General features: G+C 39.7%; 1 protein-coding gene across 1 annotated transcript in view; it reads right to left on the reverse strand.

The window, feature by feature from the left end:
* Positions 1 to 2,597: 2,597 nt before the first annotated feature.
* Guca1c (guanylate cyclase activator 1C) overlaps positions 2,598 to 16,344 on the reverse strand; it is a 29,165-nt gene continuing 15,418 nt past the window's right edge. Inside the window, exons 3-4 of the mRNA XM_042676698.1 lie at positions 14,645 to 14,792; positions 2,598 to 2,671 (exon numbers count right to left, since the gene is read on the reverse strand). Of these exons, the coding sequence (XP_042532632.1) occupies positions 2,598 to 2,671; positions 14,645 to 14,792 (222 nt within the window). The remainder of the gene's footprint in view (positions 2,672 to 14,644; positions 14,793 to 16,344) is intronic.

The following is a 16,344-nucleotide window of genomic DNA, read 5'->3' on the forward strand; positions in this document are numbered from 1 at the left end:
CTCCCTCCCACAGAAAACTGAGTCCTAGCTCCTCTTCCAAACATTTGTGATCTAGCAATCCCAGTCTCTTCCCCATGATTCCTCAGTCATGGTATGCAGATACTCCCTGCCTTTCCCAGTGCTGTGTTACTTCCGCATCTGTCTTTTAAGTCTCTCCATGTCTTTTTGACCAATTCCCTGTATTAAATTCCCTATGTTATAATAACTCGTGTGATTCCTACCTCTCTAATTGTATCCTGTTAGATACTGGGGCCTTACTAACTTAAGGACCTCTTCTAACATATTGGAGACCCCACCCCCTTCTTCTACATGCCTTGCACACCTCCTCTGGAATTGCACCAAGTGGGCACGTTTAATCCTAACAGCCCAGTGCTGCTGATGCTGATGGTCTCACTTTTCTCCTGGTACCGAGTGTCAAAGAAGTTCAATGGCTTTTCCATGGTCACCCAGCACATTGCAATTCCAACTTGGACCCAGCTCTCCCTGTGTCTCGGCTGCCCCTCCTCTTACTCTTCCATCACCTACTCTTTCTCCTCTGAGTGAGTCCTGGGGCAGAGGTGAGTGAAGGAGAGGATGGTGATCACAAAGGCAGTGTCTTGAGATGAGGAGAGCCAGGGATAATATCCCCAACAGTGAAAATAGCCAGGCCAGGGAGAGGAGAGCTGGCTGGTGATGTTGTAGGGAAAAGCCAGGATGGGGTGAATAAATATGGGCAAGGGCAGCTACTGCCTTGAAACTGCTGCCTCTTTCCTAAAGAGGTTTCGACACCTTGAGAAAGATTAAACCACAAAGAAAATGAATTTTCTCTAGCATTATTCAAATATCTTATATTTACAACCCTTTAAAATATGTGGAGCACGATACAGTGTAAGACATTCTGTCATCTGACAGCACATTAACATTTGGTTCCCTTGATAATGTTCTGGTTCTCATAATGGTATTTCTCTTTTCAATTCTACTGCTAGGAGCTCACAATTCAATGGGTAGCCTGATGTGGGAACCTATGGCTGTCATGATTTGCCTTGCTTTATTTCCTTTATATCCATTTTATTTCAACATATTTTATTAAACATTGTATACATCCTTGTGAATCTTCTCAAAATATTTTGGAAAAAAATTCTAGGATATTTCTCCTTCCATGTGTATCTTCACCTATAATTTCTTCTCTACCTCCGTTTATACCTTAGTTCTGTATTTGTCCTTCATCTATATCTCTGTCAGTACTTTTATCCTCATTGATAAATGTTAAGAGACAAAGACCATTCAACTTTGTCTTGGTAATTTTCCAGTTGTATGTTTTAACCCATATTTAAATACGAAAGCATAATTATGACACTTTTGATATGAAGATGGTTCACATCTGGTGTTGGAAACCACTGTGTTTCCATAAGAAAGCTGTTCAATGACAGACATACTAATGGGTCTGTGATAGAGAAACCAAAACTTAAAAAGTTCTAACCCATCAAGAAATCTCATTCATCATTTCATTTTTTGGAAAGGATATAAAAAATGAAATGCCAAAGCTATAATGTCAGGACCGTTTAAAATGTCAAGTGCTTGTTGCTGCATAGCCAGGCTGTCTGCTCTTCTGATCAAACCTCCAACTGGCATAATAATTACAGCTGATACATCACATTTTCATGCACAACTGGACCCAGATTTATAACACATCATATGGAAACATTCACACTGCCCAGGCTGAGCATTCTTCTTTGCCTATACAGCTTACAATTTTTAACTCTGAGCAAAACATTATTACTAATTCAAGACATCATTCAGGGTAAAGGAATGAGAAATCAGGGCAGAGGAAACAAAATTCCCCAATGGATCAGAATTCAGTCATTTATAATATATAGATACAACAAGAGCCAAGAGGCAGAGAACACATTTGCCAAATGAATGTTTAATCTAAGAATGCTAAACTGTGGAGACACTTCACAATAAGCCAGGGCTCTTTAAAGATTCAGCTTAATTTAAGTATACGAGGTAGCATACATATAAGCTCTATTTTGAACAGATAGATATGGAGACAGTTCTTCATTCTTTCATTCATATATTTATTTTACAATCCTGAGGATTGAACTCCAGGCTATGTGTATGAACCCAAGGCTTCACACATGCTACACCCTGCCACTTGATACAGACTCTCAGCCCTTTTGGTTGTGTTTTGGTTTAGAGATAGGCTCTTGCTAAATTGGACCTCCCAAGTAGCTAGGATTATAGGCATGTGCCAACCATACCAGGTTCAGTCTTTCAGCTTAATCATCATATAGTAATATTTGGGAAGAACATTAATGCCCACATAAAAGCAATAATGTATCTGTGTAGGAACTTTAAAAGTTTCTATTGGATTCAAATAAAAGCTATATTAATAAGACTATACCAGTTATAGTAAAGACTAATGCCAACAACAGCACGTATGTGAGGAAGATTTCAATTCTACTCTACTAAAGGTTTTGGGTTCACTACAAGCCTGGAACGAGATTCTCACAGTGACTACATGTTCACCTTCCAAACCAGCCTTGTTCTGGTGGTTAGAGGGCTCTTCTGTGTCTGGTTGCTTCCCATTACAGATGACTTTCAGCACATTGGAAAGATCAAAGCTCTTGGAAACAATTTCTAGGATATCCTGATCTTTCTCCATGCCATTGATAAATTCTTCTAAAGTCAACTCTCCTGTAAAATAATAAAAGAGCAAGTAACAAAAGGCTCAAGTAACTAGAGCTCCATAGTGCTCACTGACACGTAGCATACATTTACTGGTATTTATATTGATGTTTTTCTTTTTGTATTCTTTTTTTTTGCGGGGGGGGGGGGGTGGTCTGAACTCTGGGTCTGGGCGCTGTCCCTCAGCTCTTCAGCTCAAGGCTAGCACTCTACCACTTGAGCCACAGCGCCACTTCCGGCTTTTTTTTCCCCTGCTTATGTGGTGCTGAGGAATCGAACCCAGGGCCTCATGCATGCAAGGCAAGCACTCTACCACTGAGCCAACTTCCCAGCCCCGTCTTTTTGTATTCTTATACCTCTATCAGGATGGAAGACCTGTGGGAAATCTTCATATAAAAAAAAAATAATTCACAGCTGTGTGGCAGTGGCTCACACCTGTAATCCTAGCTACCCAGGAGGTTGAGATCTGAGAATCATGGTTCAAAGCCAGCCCAGGCAGGAAAGTCTGTGAGACTCTTATCTTCAATTAACCACTAGAAAACCAGAAGTGGCACTGTGGCTCAAGTGTTAGCGAGCTCTCCTTTAGCTGAAGAGCTCAGGGACAGTCAGTGCCCAGGCCCAGAGTTCAAGCCCCCACAGGGAAAAAAAATTCACTGATGGGACTACCAATGGAAATAAAGATAATGTTATTTTTAAGAACATCAGGTAAGACACCTGTTGAAATGGAGCACATACACATCTACATCTCTATACAATATTGGTTATCTGACTGAACTTCCTGAAGTCCTGAAGCTATGACCACGTCATAGGAGCAGGCATAAAGTCAGGAGAGGATGACCACACGGCTGTTTTCAATACTTTTCTCTCTGAGAAAATAATCCCTGAAACTGTTCAAAGCTGTAAGTGAGCTTCAGCATGTATTCATTCCACATGTCATTACTGATCACTTCTCTTTTTACTGACCACAGGCCTCTTCTCTTTTCTTGCTTTTGACACTCAATTTTACCACTTTAAGTTAAGGCTTAGACTTGTGCTGACCAGCCCATGGCTAAAATTGCGGGACTTGTACCCATGTGTACCAGCTGCCATTTTAATCCTATTACCCTCATTGTACAAGATAGTTTTGCTTTTGGGGGGATGGGAATAAAAGGGATTCTCTGTTGTCTTAAATCATCTGAATCCAAATTATGAATGTTTTGTAGTTGAAGGATACAGAGGTAGCTCTGGATCTCAAAGTGATCACATATAATTGAGTTTGTAACTAAGTGGAAAATCTTCCACAGACAAGTCCATTTAGCAGCCAGAAGCAAAAAAGCCATTGTACCCAAAGCAAAAAGCCAGTGGCTACTAAACCCAGGTATTAACACCATACCTCTGTATATGACAAGAAAAGGGCTTGGGCAAAGTCCAGCTTACACAGCGACGAATAAATATCCCCTTTGCATCAGGGAGCATACAACCATAAAATTAACCAAAGTAAAGTGGAGAGGACAGCAAGCAAACCGAGGAAGGTGTTGGGGAGGGTCACATGTACAGTACAGGATGTGGCTCAAACAATGAAGCAGAACTGCCTTTTATATTTCCAACCACAGCTGAAAATGTCTAATCCAAAAGACTTTTCAAACCTCTAGGGGTTCAGCATGCTAAAAGGGGAGCAGTAGTGGAGGGAGAGACTTCCACCATGGGAGTTTATCATTTCTGCTGGCCATAGGAGAAGCTATAGCTGAAGGTAACATGGTGGTACCATCTCAGCTGAAAAACTACACAGTCTACCAACATGGAGTGGGAAAAAAAGATAAAATTCTTCATTGCTTTGTCATTTGCCTCAAAATACCGATGACCCTTACATGTTAACTTCGTTCGTTTACCTAATCACTTGTCATAAAACATCTTTTCCAAATTGTCAACTCTACCTTCAGTGACTTGTAAGGTTGACAATAGCTAAATTCCTTCTCTTTTTTTTTACATTTTATTATTTCATTTAATGTTTCAAAATATATTGACAGAAATTATCTAATGCCAATTCAATCACTAGTCACTTATATCAACTAAGTCAAGTACTTATTTTTTCAATCCAGAAGGCAACCAAGATTTGCTATTCTTGTACAGAATGAAAGTAAACATAGAACTGGAGACATGCAAGATTAAATATGCATTTCAAGTCAGAACAGTATGACAGGACTACACTAGCTCTCTACTAACCATTGCAGAAGATTTGATTTTCTGGCTGTATTTTTAGATTCCTTACCGTATTTAAAGAAAATATCATACTTCTTTACCTTTCAGTGGTATTACTAGTGCTGGCTTGTCTTTTTTTCTTGCTGTTGACCTGTTTGTATGTTTTAGAAGTCAATACCTATTCTGTTTTGCCTAATCAAACAGAAACTTTACCAACCTTGTACAATATCCTATATCCATAATATTCATTATTTTCTATCTAAATTCCAGGCATAATTGCTAATTTCAAATTCAGCACAAATATAGAAATTTCTCCTCTTTTGTTTACCTTACATTTTAAACAAAATTAAATCTTCATCTAAACAAAAAGTTGCTTCTTATTGTTCAAAATTATCTAAAATATTACCTATATTACTGTATATTTTTGACAAGCAAGCATAATTTTCTATGCTTTCCCAACATTAAATTCCTTCTTTTGAAGTATTCCTCACCCCCTTTCCCTGTAGTATGCACCATCCATTCTTCAAACATGCCCCTGCCATGTGGGAATAGGCACAATTAACTACAGGGTTGGGATGCATTGTCTCTCTTCATCCATGTTTCTCTAACATTGCTTCCGATCTTCTTTGACTATGGATTTATGTCCAAACAAATTAAAGAGATGGTTTGCAAAACAGGGTTCCTAGGAAGGATCTGTGTAGTCCCAGATCGCCACTAAAAAGTGTACCCAGTGGCACTCTAGTGGTTCAAGCCTGTAATTCTAAGGGTTGTGATTGGAAGCCAGTCCAGGTAGGAAATGCCATGAGACTCCTATCTCCAATGAACCACGAGAGAGAGAGAGAGAGAGAGAGAGAGAGCTGGAAGTAGAGCTGTGATTCAAGTGACAGAGTGCTAGCTTTGAGTGACAAAGCTCAGGGATAGTGCCCAGGCCCTGTATTCAAGGCCCAGAATTGGCACCAAAACAAAAACAAAAACATAAAACAAGTGCATCCAACAAACACACAAAGCCTTCAAGAGACGTGTGAACTGGAGATCACAGGATTCAGAAAGATTCAGTTGGTTACTGAGTTTATTATTGTTTTATATTTATGTTTTTATTGTGAACGTACCATACAGGGGGGTTACAATTACAGGAGCGAGGAAATGAGTACATTTTTTATCAAGCATTGTTGCCTCCTCCTTTGTTTCCCCTTACCATCCTTGCTCTCCCATCTCCCCCCACACTTGTTTTATATTTAATAACATGCTTTTGAAGGGCATAATTCAAATTGTCAAATTGTACATTTATATGTTGAAATGTGCACACATATATATGTATAACTCACATCTACTGTTTGGGATTGTTTCTTGTGCTAGTGGACAATATTAAAGGTGTTACTCCATAGTTTATAATCAGTTCTAGCAGCTTAATTGGTAATAGGACAGCTACTCATGGATAGTTAGGTTAGCTCTGGTTTTACAAAATAATGATCCTTTACATATTTTACAAAATGATGATATTCCTAGGTCATGCATTTCTTCGCATCAATTTAAATTTTTTTTTCTAATAACTGGACTTGCACCCAGGGTTTTATGCTTTTGCTTGGCTTACTTGCTCATGGCTAGCACTCTACTAGTTGAGCCGTGCCTCCAGCCCAGCTTTTTGCTGGCTAATTACAGATAGTCTCCTAGACTTTTCTGCCTGGGCTGGCTTTGAATTGTGATCCTCCATGTCTCAGCCTCCTGAGTAGCGAGGATTAGAGGCCTGAGCTGCCAATGCCCAGCAACTGTTTTCCCTTGTGCAAATACATATTTATGTTTTTATTTATTTTTATTGTAAAGGTGATACAGTTCCATGAGACAGGTAATGAGTACATTTCTTCTTGAACAGTGTCACCTCTTCTCCGGTTTTCTCCTGAATTTTCCCTCCCGAGCCTCCTGCCCAAAGGGTGTATTTTCAACATAGTGTCTAGTGAGTATCACTGCTGCATTGGTTCACCATTTCTGTGCTCTCCCTTACCCTCCCCCAGATGAACTTATGTACAAGATAAAAGGTACAGAAATCAAAATCAGCAACAAAGGAGAAAAGAAGCAAAAAAACAAAACACCTCTTGTTTCCTTTTCTTTGATTTCATTTTGATAAAAACCATTTTATATGATTGTATGTGTATAGCTAGAGAGTCTCTGGTACTGAGGATTGAACTTAAAACTTCAAGCTTTCTTTGCTTGCTTGCTTGTATGACACCTTACCACATCTCCAGGCCCATTTTTTCTCACTGCCATCTTAAGTAATCTTTTATAGCAAAACCAAACACCCTCCATTCCAAAAACCAATGTATAAAAATTAAAATAAGTAAAGGCCAAATTTTATTGCGTATACTTGCTTTAGTCATTTTTGCTCTAAAGACGTTAGTCTAGTTTGAAAAGAAATCAATCAGCGGTATAAGAAATACTGACTGTTTTCAGTTCGTATTCCTTTTTGTCTTCATTTCCTGTAAAATTGTGCAAGGGGCTGAGAAATTAGCAAGGATGGGCCAGGAAAAATCAGGGGACAAGGACAACCCCATTTTCACCAGAGCGTGCTGAGGCTGATGTCAAATGAGACTCCAGGTTTTGTGTTTATTAGCCAGGTGGCACTGGAGGCTTGTTTCAGCATTTTGTAGCAGGTATAACTTCCAGAAGTTTCCTCTCCATGGGCAACTGGGTTGCCCCTACTTCTGCCTACTGTTCAGTGTCCCAGTTTGATTCAATGTGACCTGAATCAAAACCCTGGCCTTCCTTGGTGGTAATTCAAAGAAATATCTTTGTATTCTGTTCCTGTTTTCTTTTACTTAAAATATCTGCTCAGGGATTGGCCTCCTTTTCTTCCTCTCCAGCCTCTTTACAAGGTCACTGTTACTGCTGAGAGTCATTCAGATCACCCTTCTCTCCAAGCTATTTGACTCTGTCGATCTGTCTGCACTAGGTGGGGTGCTGTCTGCCTGGATGGGGTGATTAGCACCTGTGATCCTCCCAAATCAGGCCAAGAACAACTCCTAGCTGTGGCATGATGGGCCATGGCTTGCTCTTCTTTGGAAGAATGTCTTGCTTCATTTATACTGATTTTCCTCATTGTCTTCTTGGCTTACGTTTTCTAATATGAGGGATGTTTATGATTCTCTCCAAGCTCTCCACCCTTTTAAAAAAATAATATAAAACTAACTAGTACATCCTAGTAAACCTGTATACTCAATGTCAAACAACAACCAAACAAAAAGGCAACATAAAAAGAAAAATAATTTCCTTTGCTTTTTCAGGTTCTAGTTCCTGCTAACCAATCCAATGTTGTGTTTTGCATAAGCATATATGTTAATTTCTAAAATATTCTTCTAGGTACTTTTCCTTTTATAGGTAGCATCTGATATTTTACTGGTTTGTTCTTTGTGGCTACTTTTATTTTTTTGTATCATGTATTCCATGAAGGCATTCATTTATTTCCAGTTCCTTATGTAGTACACACTGACTTTCAGCAACAGGCATTATGCAAGTACACAAACCAGAGGTTTGTCTAGAATTAAGCCTATACCTTACTTTCATTAATCATTTCACTGTCGATAATTTTTCTGTCCCACCTGACAAGATGTTGATCTCTGTTTTGCAAAGAATTTATGATGGCATTTGGGGTTATCATGTAAATCCTTCAAAGATATTTTTACTATGACAACTTTCTGTGCTGTTGTTGTCTTTATCTTTGGCTTTGATGTTTATAAGATGGCCAGATGATATCCAATGATATATTAGGGTGTTTGGGACTTTTTCTTCTTCCTTATTTTTTGCCAAGTATTAGAGTTTGAACTCAAGGTAGATCACGTTCTTGCCTTGCTTTGTTCAGCTGGTGCTTTACTACTTAGTGGCTCTGACTGCTGGTTAATTGGAGATGGCACTCATCAACTAAGCTGCCCAGTCTGACTTTGAACCTCTGTCCTCCAGGCCCAGGTCTCAGTTTGTTGAGTATCTAGCCTAGTAGTATCAGGAGCCACCAGCTCCTGGATAATACATTGGTATTTTATTTTGAGAAATCAAAAGGTTTCTTACCTTTCTTTTTTTTGGGGGGGGGGGGGAGAAGGGGGCGGTGTCGGGTCATGGGCCTGAACTCTGGGCCTGGGTGTGTCCCTCAGCTCTTCAGCTCAAGGCTAGCGCTCTACCACTTGAGCCACAGTGCCACTTCCGGCTTTCTTCTTTTTCTACTCATGTGGTGCTGAGGAATCGAACCTAGGGCCTCATGCATTTAAGGCAAGCACTCTACCACTGAGCCACCTTCCCAGCCCCTTCTTACTTTTCTTAAAACGTCAGGCCATAGAATTGTGGCACTCTTAACCAAACACCTCTACTTTCACCAACAGTGATGTTTTCACCACCATGAGAGCCAACACTGTATTTGAGGCACTCATGCCTAGGCATGCAGAAATAGATCATTTCCCCTCTTCTGATTACTCACCTCTGTCAAATCCTGGTCCAATCCTTTCAAATTTTTTTTGTAAATATCAATCTTCAAGATCATCCTTGCCTTGTCTTTTTGCTTCGCTGTTGTATCAGGCTATCTTTGTCCCATAGTAAAAATTGTAACATCACATATATACATATATATATGTACATATGTATATATGTGTCTGTATATGTATGTGTGTATATACATATATAGACTCACCTCTCTCAATGAGATGATGTGTAAACCCTCTAAGAAATTCCTACATAAAAGCAAGGCTCATCTATTTTTATCTTTGCTTATGTATTTCCCAGGAAGCAACCGTTCACTGTTATTTCAAAGTGTTTGTGTATTTCTGTTTGTATAGTTTTTGCTTAAAATATAAATGGGTAGGAAGAGTCGCACTGAGGTCTGAATTCAGGGCCTCTAGTTCTTTTTACATTTTCCCATATGCTCTTGTTTCCTGGGGTAAGCCTCAGACTGTGATACTCTTGCCAACTCCTCTTCCTGCATAACTGGGATTATAGGCATGTACCAACACTGCCTGGATTATTTGTTGGGATGACATCTTAATAACATTTTGTTTGCCTCAAACCTAGATCATTGCAATCTCAACCTCTGAGTGGTTGAGATTACAAGGTATGATCCACCATGCCAGACCCTTAAAATATAAAATGTCTTACAACATGTTACTGTGCTGGACATTGGTGGCTCTTGCCTGTAATCCTAGCTACTAGGAGGCTGAAATCTGAGGATCTCAATTCAAAGTCAGCCTGGGTAGGAAAGACTGACACTCATCTTATCTTCCAGAAAACTGGAAGTGGTTCTGTGGCTTGAAGTGGTAGAGTGCTAGTCTTGAACAAAAGAGCTCAGGAATAGCATCCGGGCCCTGAGTTCAAGCCCCATGCCAGAAAACAAACAAACAAACACCAAACCATATCACTGACATGTTTCTGTAACCTCAGCTACAGCCTGAACACAACTTCTCTTCTGATTTGCATCTCTTTTCAACCCTACCTTTTATATTCAAGGTACTTTCTAACCACATTCCCCCAAGTATAGCATAATCCTCATACATCTCCAAGGGACCTTGCTTGTGTGAATGCTATTATCTTTAATTCATTGTACAAAAGGGTTTCAGTTCTCTATGTCTATTTATGAATACAATTCATCTTAGTCAGTGTCACCCCTTTCATCATTCAGCCCTCAAACTTCCAAGATCCATTTTCACATATGCACATTGAGTATTATGACTACGTTCCTTTACTGTTGCCCCACGAGAAGCAGAGTCCATGGATATGGACGGGACATTATTGCCCTGTTCTTTAGAGATTCACCCTGTGGATAGTCCAACATTTTGGTATCCATCTACTACCAGAGCATTTGTCCTTTTGCATTAATGTGGGCAGCGTGGGCTGAAGTGGTCTGTCTTCTCTCTCCAATTATGAAACAAAATAAAGTAGGGAAAACCCTACAGCTTTTTCCCTGTTTGATGACTACTATGTTTGAAAACAGAATGTTTTTACTGGTCTTATCCCATCCTCTTCACTTCCTTCAACCATCTTCACTCCCTTAGTTCTTGTCCAGCACCCTGCCCCAGCCTCCTGTCCATCTCTGAGTAGGCTATTTCTTGTAAGCACTCACATGCTCAGATTTATTATAGTCTTTGATTTTAGCATACTAGTGAAGTAAGCAAATAGACTTCAGATTGGGGAGGGGCAGATTGAAGACTGAGTCCTTGTATGAAGAAGAAAATAGTTGCTACCAGTTTACCTCCAAATTGTTCTCCCAGAATTGTACTCTTGTCCTGTCATTGGGCTTCTGCAGAATGGAAGCTTCATTTGAAAATTCTCAGTCTCCTCACCATCCCATTCTGCCTCAAAGAGCTGCCACAACCCAGTAGTAAAGCCCACCCTATTCAATACAAGAAAACAGGTCTCTACTGCCCTCTTGTGTCCACTGTAAAAATTGACTTATAGTGAGTAGATGGGTGGAAGTACTTTGGATTGTAGAAAACCATGGCTGGATCATAGGGGAGCTCTATGTTTAGTCTCTTTTTTAATGTTTTTTATTGTAAAAGTACTGTACAAAGGGGTTACAGTTACATGAGTAAGGTAATGAGTACATTTCCTAACAAGCATTGTAACCTCCTTTGTTTTTACCCTACCATACCTTCCCTCTCACCTCCCCAACTCATCCTTCCCCCACCCCAAGTTGTAAAGTTCGTTTTCAACATAGTGTCTTGTACATCTCATTGTTACAATGGGTCAACCTGTATCCTTATTTCAGCATTTTGTTATTTTGCTTCCCCTCTCCAAATTAGAAAAATGTATATACAAGATACAGGGCACCGACATCAAATATAGTGAAAACAGGGGTTATACCATGGGGGAAGAACATACAAGAGAAACAAAAAAAAAATCACATAGTACATTTTAAATATATTAAAAACAATAACAAGAAAGAAAAAAACTAGGGCTGGAAAGGTGGCTCAGTGGTAGAGTGCTTGCCTTGCATGCCTGAGGCCCTGAGTTTGTCTCCTCAGCACCACATAAGCAAAAAGAAAAAAGCCAGAAGTGGTGCTGTGGCTCAAGTGGTAGAGCACTAGCCTTGAGCTGAAGAGCTGAGGGACAGCTCCCAGGCCCAGAGTTCAGGCCCCATGACCGGACCCCCCCCCCAAAAAAAAAAAAAGAAGAAAAAAACTACTTGTGAGGAACACAAGTAGTGTTCATTTCACTTAATATTTGATATGGTCATATGTACATAGCTTTTGACCTTTTTTGTTTGTCCTAGACTTTAGTTATTGAAAATAAGGGAAACCATGGGACCTATGTTTCTTAGGGCCTGGCTTACTTCATTTAATATAATTTATTCCAAGTCTTTCCATTTCCTAACAAATGGGGTGATGTCATTCTTTCTGATGGAGGCATAGAATTCCGTTTTGTACACACACACACACACACACACACACACACACACACACACACCCCACATTGTCTTGATCCATTCATCTACTGAGGGACATCTGTTCCATATCTTGGCTATGGTGAATAATGCTGCAATAAACCAGTGTGCTGATGCTTTAGTATAGCCTTGTTGTGATACAAAAGTGGAACTGCTGGATTATAGGGGAGCTCTATGTGGAGTCTTTTGAGGAACCTCCTTACAGCTTTCCAAAGTGGTTGAGCAAGTTTACACTCCCACCAACAATTCAGTAGAGTTCCCTTCTGGCCACGTCCCCTCCAGCATCTGTTGTTATTAGAGTTCTTGATTATAGCCATTCTAACTGGGGTGAGGTGGAATCTCAATGTTGTTTTGATTTGTGTTTCTTTTATGGCTAAAGAAGTTGAACATTTCTTCATGTGTCTATTGTCCACTCTTATTTCCTCTTCAGAGAAGTTTCTCTAAATCTTTAGCCCACTTATTTGTGGGGCAGTTGTTTCTTTGAGGATTTGTTGTTGGGAGATTTAGTTTTTTGAGTTCTAAGTATATTTTAGATATGAGACCCTTGTCTGTTGTATGACTAGTGAAGATCTTCTCCCAATCCATAGGCTTTCTATTGATCTTGCTAGCTAGATCTTGCTAGCAAAGGTGCTATGTTTAGTCTTTTGAGGAATCTTCATACTGCTTTCCAGAGTGGTTGAACCAGTTTAAATTCCCACCAATAGTGCAGGAGCCAAGGAAGCCAGATCCAGAGAAACACAGGCTCCATGGTTTCCTCATTTGTGATAACTAATATATGTCTTGCCTAGCAGAAGATCACAGTGACTCAAAACTATGTACATATGACCATATAAAACGATGCTGATAGAAAGATGGAAACAAGGATTTTTTTTTGGTGGGGGAGGGGGAGTCTGGTCGTGGGGCCTGAACTCTGGGCCTGAGCGCTGTCCCTCAGCTCTTCAGCTCAAGGCTAGCGCTCTACCACTGAGCCACCTTCCCAGCCCAACAAGAGGATTTTTTTTTGTTTTAGTTTTAGTTTTGTTTGTCTTTCATTTGTCCCCTTTGGTTTATCCCCTGTTATCACTACTTTTGATTTTGATATCTGATTTGGGGAAATGAAGGGGAATAACAAAATGGTGAGACAAAAGGCAAACCAATAGAACAGTGATAACTTTACAACTTGTTGGGGCGGGGGGGAGGGGGAGTTGTGGGTGAGGGTAAGTAGGAGAATGAGGGAAGGGTAACAATGTTCGACAAGAACTTACATATGTAACTGTAACCCCTTAGTACATCACCTTTACACTAAAATTAAATTAAATTTCAAAAAAGAAAACCATGGCTGTAATCCTCATAGATTGAAGAAAACCATGTCTGTATGCTTCTTTTCTTGACAGATTATAATTTTCACATTGCTTTATTTTTCTTCTTTTGAACATTTGACCTCAAGTCCAATGTTCACCTACCCATTCACTGAGATCAAAGTCCTTTGCTACATGAATTCACTTCTCTTGGAATGCCTCTCTCTCTTCTCTTTCTCCCTCACCTCCTCTCTCCCTCCCCCCTCTCTTTCCCTCTTTCTGTCTCTCTCTTTGTCTCTCTCTCTCCCTCTGTCTCTCTCTGTCTCTCTGTCTCTGTTTCTCTCTCTCTCTCTCTCTCCCCCTCTCTCTCGGTGTGTGCTTCTGAACAACAACAACAAAAAAAAAACAAACACCACTGATTAGGAGGCTAGATTTCAAGATAAAAAGAACTGGTGTTATAGAGCCAAACCTATACACCTTTATAGAAAAAAAAGGTCATCAGGAAGATAAAAAAGTATGATAATAAGCCGGGCGCTGGTGGCTCACGCCTGTAATCCTAGCTACTCAGGAGGCTGAGATCTGAGGATCGCGGTTCAAAGCCAGCCCGGGCAGGAGAGACCGTGAGACTCCTATCTCCAATAAACCACCAGAAAACCGGAAGTGGCGCTGTAGCTCGAGTGGTAGAGCGCTTGCCTTGAGCTGAAGAGCTGAGGGACAGCGCCCAGGCCCAGAGTTCAAGTCCCACGACCGACAAAAAAATAAAAATAAAAAAAAAAAGTATGATAATAGAAGGCAACATGATTGAAGTAAAGTTTTTTTTACAGTAAGACAAACTTGAATAAATTGATAGAAAATCTCCACTAGAGGTAATAGTTACTAGATAATATCCCAGAACAAATGGTAGAAGGTACTTCATCCCATCTCCTCCAAAACCCTTTGCTCTCCTTCACATCCCCCAAAGGATCAAGTACCACATGTGAAATGTACGCGTGATCAACAAATGTTTGCTCAGTTGAAGTATCCTTACTAAAGAATATTGAATTGATCAACTTATGAAGCCTAAGTATCAGCTAGGCCTCTCTTGAGGACCTTTCTACAGTTCCCTGAATGACACTTCCTGCCCCAATTTCCTCCTTTGTAAGAGGAATAAGCCTGAGAAAAGAAGCTCCCTTACCATCATTGTTTACATCAATCTTATGAAGCACCAAGTGGATGAATTCCTCTGGACTCAAAGTTTGTTGGCCGTTAAGAGCTTGGACAGCCTGCAAAGAGACATTAAATCATAGACTTTAATTTTCTGGAAGCACGTACTTTTTGTCATGTTTCTGCTCTAATGTGGCAAAATTTGAGGATACAACAGTGTTAGTGTGGCTACATACACTGTGCTAGTTGTTAAAAATAACTAGACTGTCTTTTTACCAATGTATATTTTTTGGCACTTTTGTCAAAAATCAGCTAACTAGTAGAGCAAGCACACTTAATATGGCTCAGCAGTAGAATCACAGCTCCTAACATACAGATGGGAAAACTGAGGCATGGGAGAACAATCACGAGTGACCATCTCATAATAATGATTTGCACACAGAAGCTAATTAGGAGGATAAAATAATTCAATCCATAATATTTTCCAAAAGAACTCCCCTTTTGCTTTAATAATATTAATTTAGCCAGTTTTACACACAGCCAAGTTATCTGTCACAGTAAGATCATCAATTCAATTAGTGTTTTGAAGTTTGCAAAAATAAAAAATTATGACCAGGAAAAAATAATTCAGCTAACTATAACTGAATGGAATTATTTCTGGGTCTTCTTTTCTTACCATTGGCCTATGAGCATGTTTTTGTGCCCACGTTATGCTGCTTTTTGTTAATATGGTACTATAGCATAGTTTGAATTCAGATATTATGATCCCTTCTTGCTTTGACTACTGGAGGGTTTTGTGTTTTTATTTGAACTTAAAATGTTTTATTGTTATTATAATGGTGATAGACAGATGGGCTACAGTTACATAAGTCAGGTAATGAATACATTTCTCACATCTTTCTTTGCTTTTTATATGAACTTTAAGATTGATTTTTCTATTTCAGTGAAGGATGTTATTGGACTTTTTAGAGGGATTTTTTTTTTTTGGTACGGTCGTGGGGCCTGAACTCTGGGCTTGGGTGCTGTCCCTCAGCTCTTCAGCTCAAGGATAGCACTCCACCACTTGAGCCACAGCACCACTTCCAGCTTTTTTTTCTGCTTATGTGGTGCTGAGGAATCAAACCCAGGGCCTCATGCCTACAAGGCAAGCGCTGTACCACTGAGCCACCTTCCCAGACCCTTTTTAGAGGGATTCTATTGCATATATACATTGCTTTGGGTAGCATAGACATTTTCACAATATTATTTCTACTGATCCATGAACATGGGATGTCTTTCTACTAGTGGATGCTTCTGATTTCTTTTCCAGTGATTATAGTTTTCATTATAGAAGTCGTTCCCCTCCATAGTTAAAGTTAGTCCTGAGTATTTTATTTGCAGAGGAAGGCTATTTGAATTGGTTTGTATTCCTGATTTCTTTCTTGAACCGCTTATTGTTAGAACCCAAAAGCCTACTGATGATTCTGTATCCTGCTAATTGGAGAGAACTAAATTTTTCTTGATGGAGTATTTATAATCTTTTAAGTATAGAATCGGATCATCTGTAAAGAGGGACACTTTGGCTTATTCCTTATACATGTAAATCCTTTTTAGTTCTTTATCCTGCATTATTGTTCTGGCCATGAAATCTAGCACTACGCTGAATAATAATGGAGAGAGTAATTTCCTTGA

Source organism: Dipodomys spectabilis, unplaced genomic scaffold (genome assembly GCF_019054845.1).
Source record: "Dipodomys spectabilis isolate Male_0828 unplaced genomic scaffold, ASM1905484v1 ptg000032l, whole genome shotgun sequence".
Classification (NCBI taxonomy): domain Eukaryota; kingdom Metazoa; phylum Chordata; class Mammalia; order Rodentia; family Heteromyidae; genus Dipodomys; species Dipodomys spectabilis.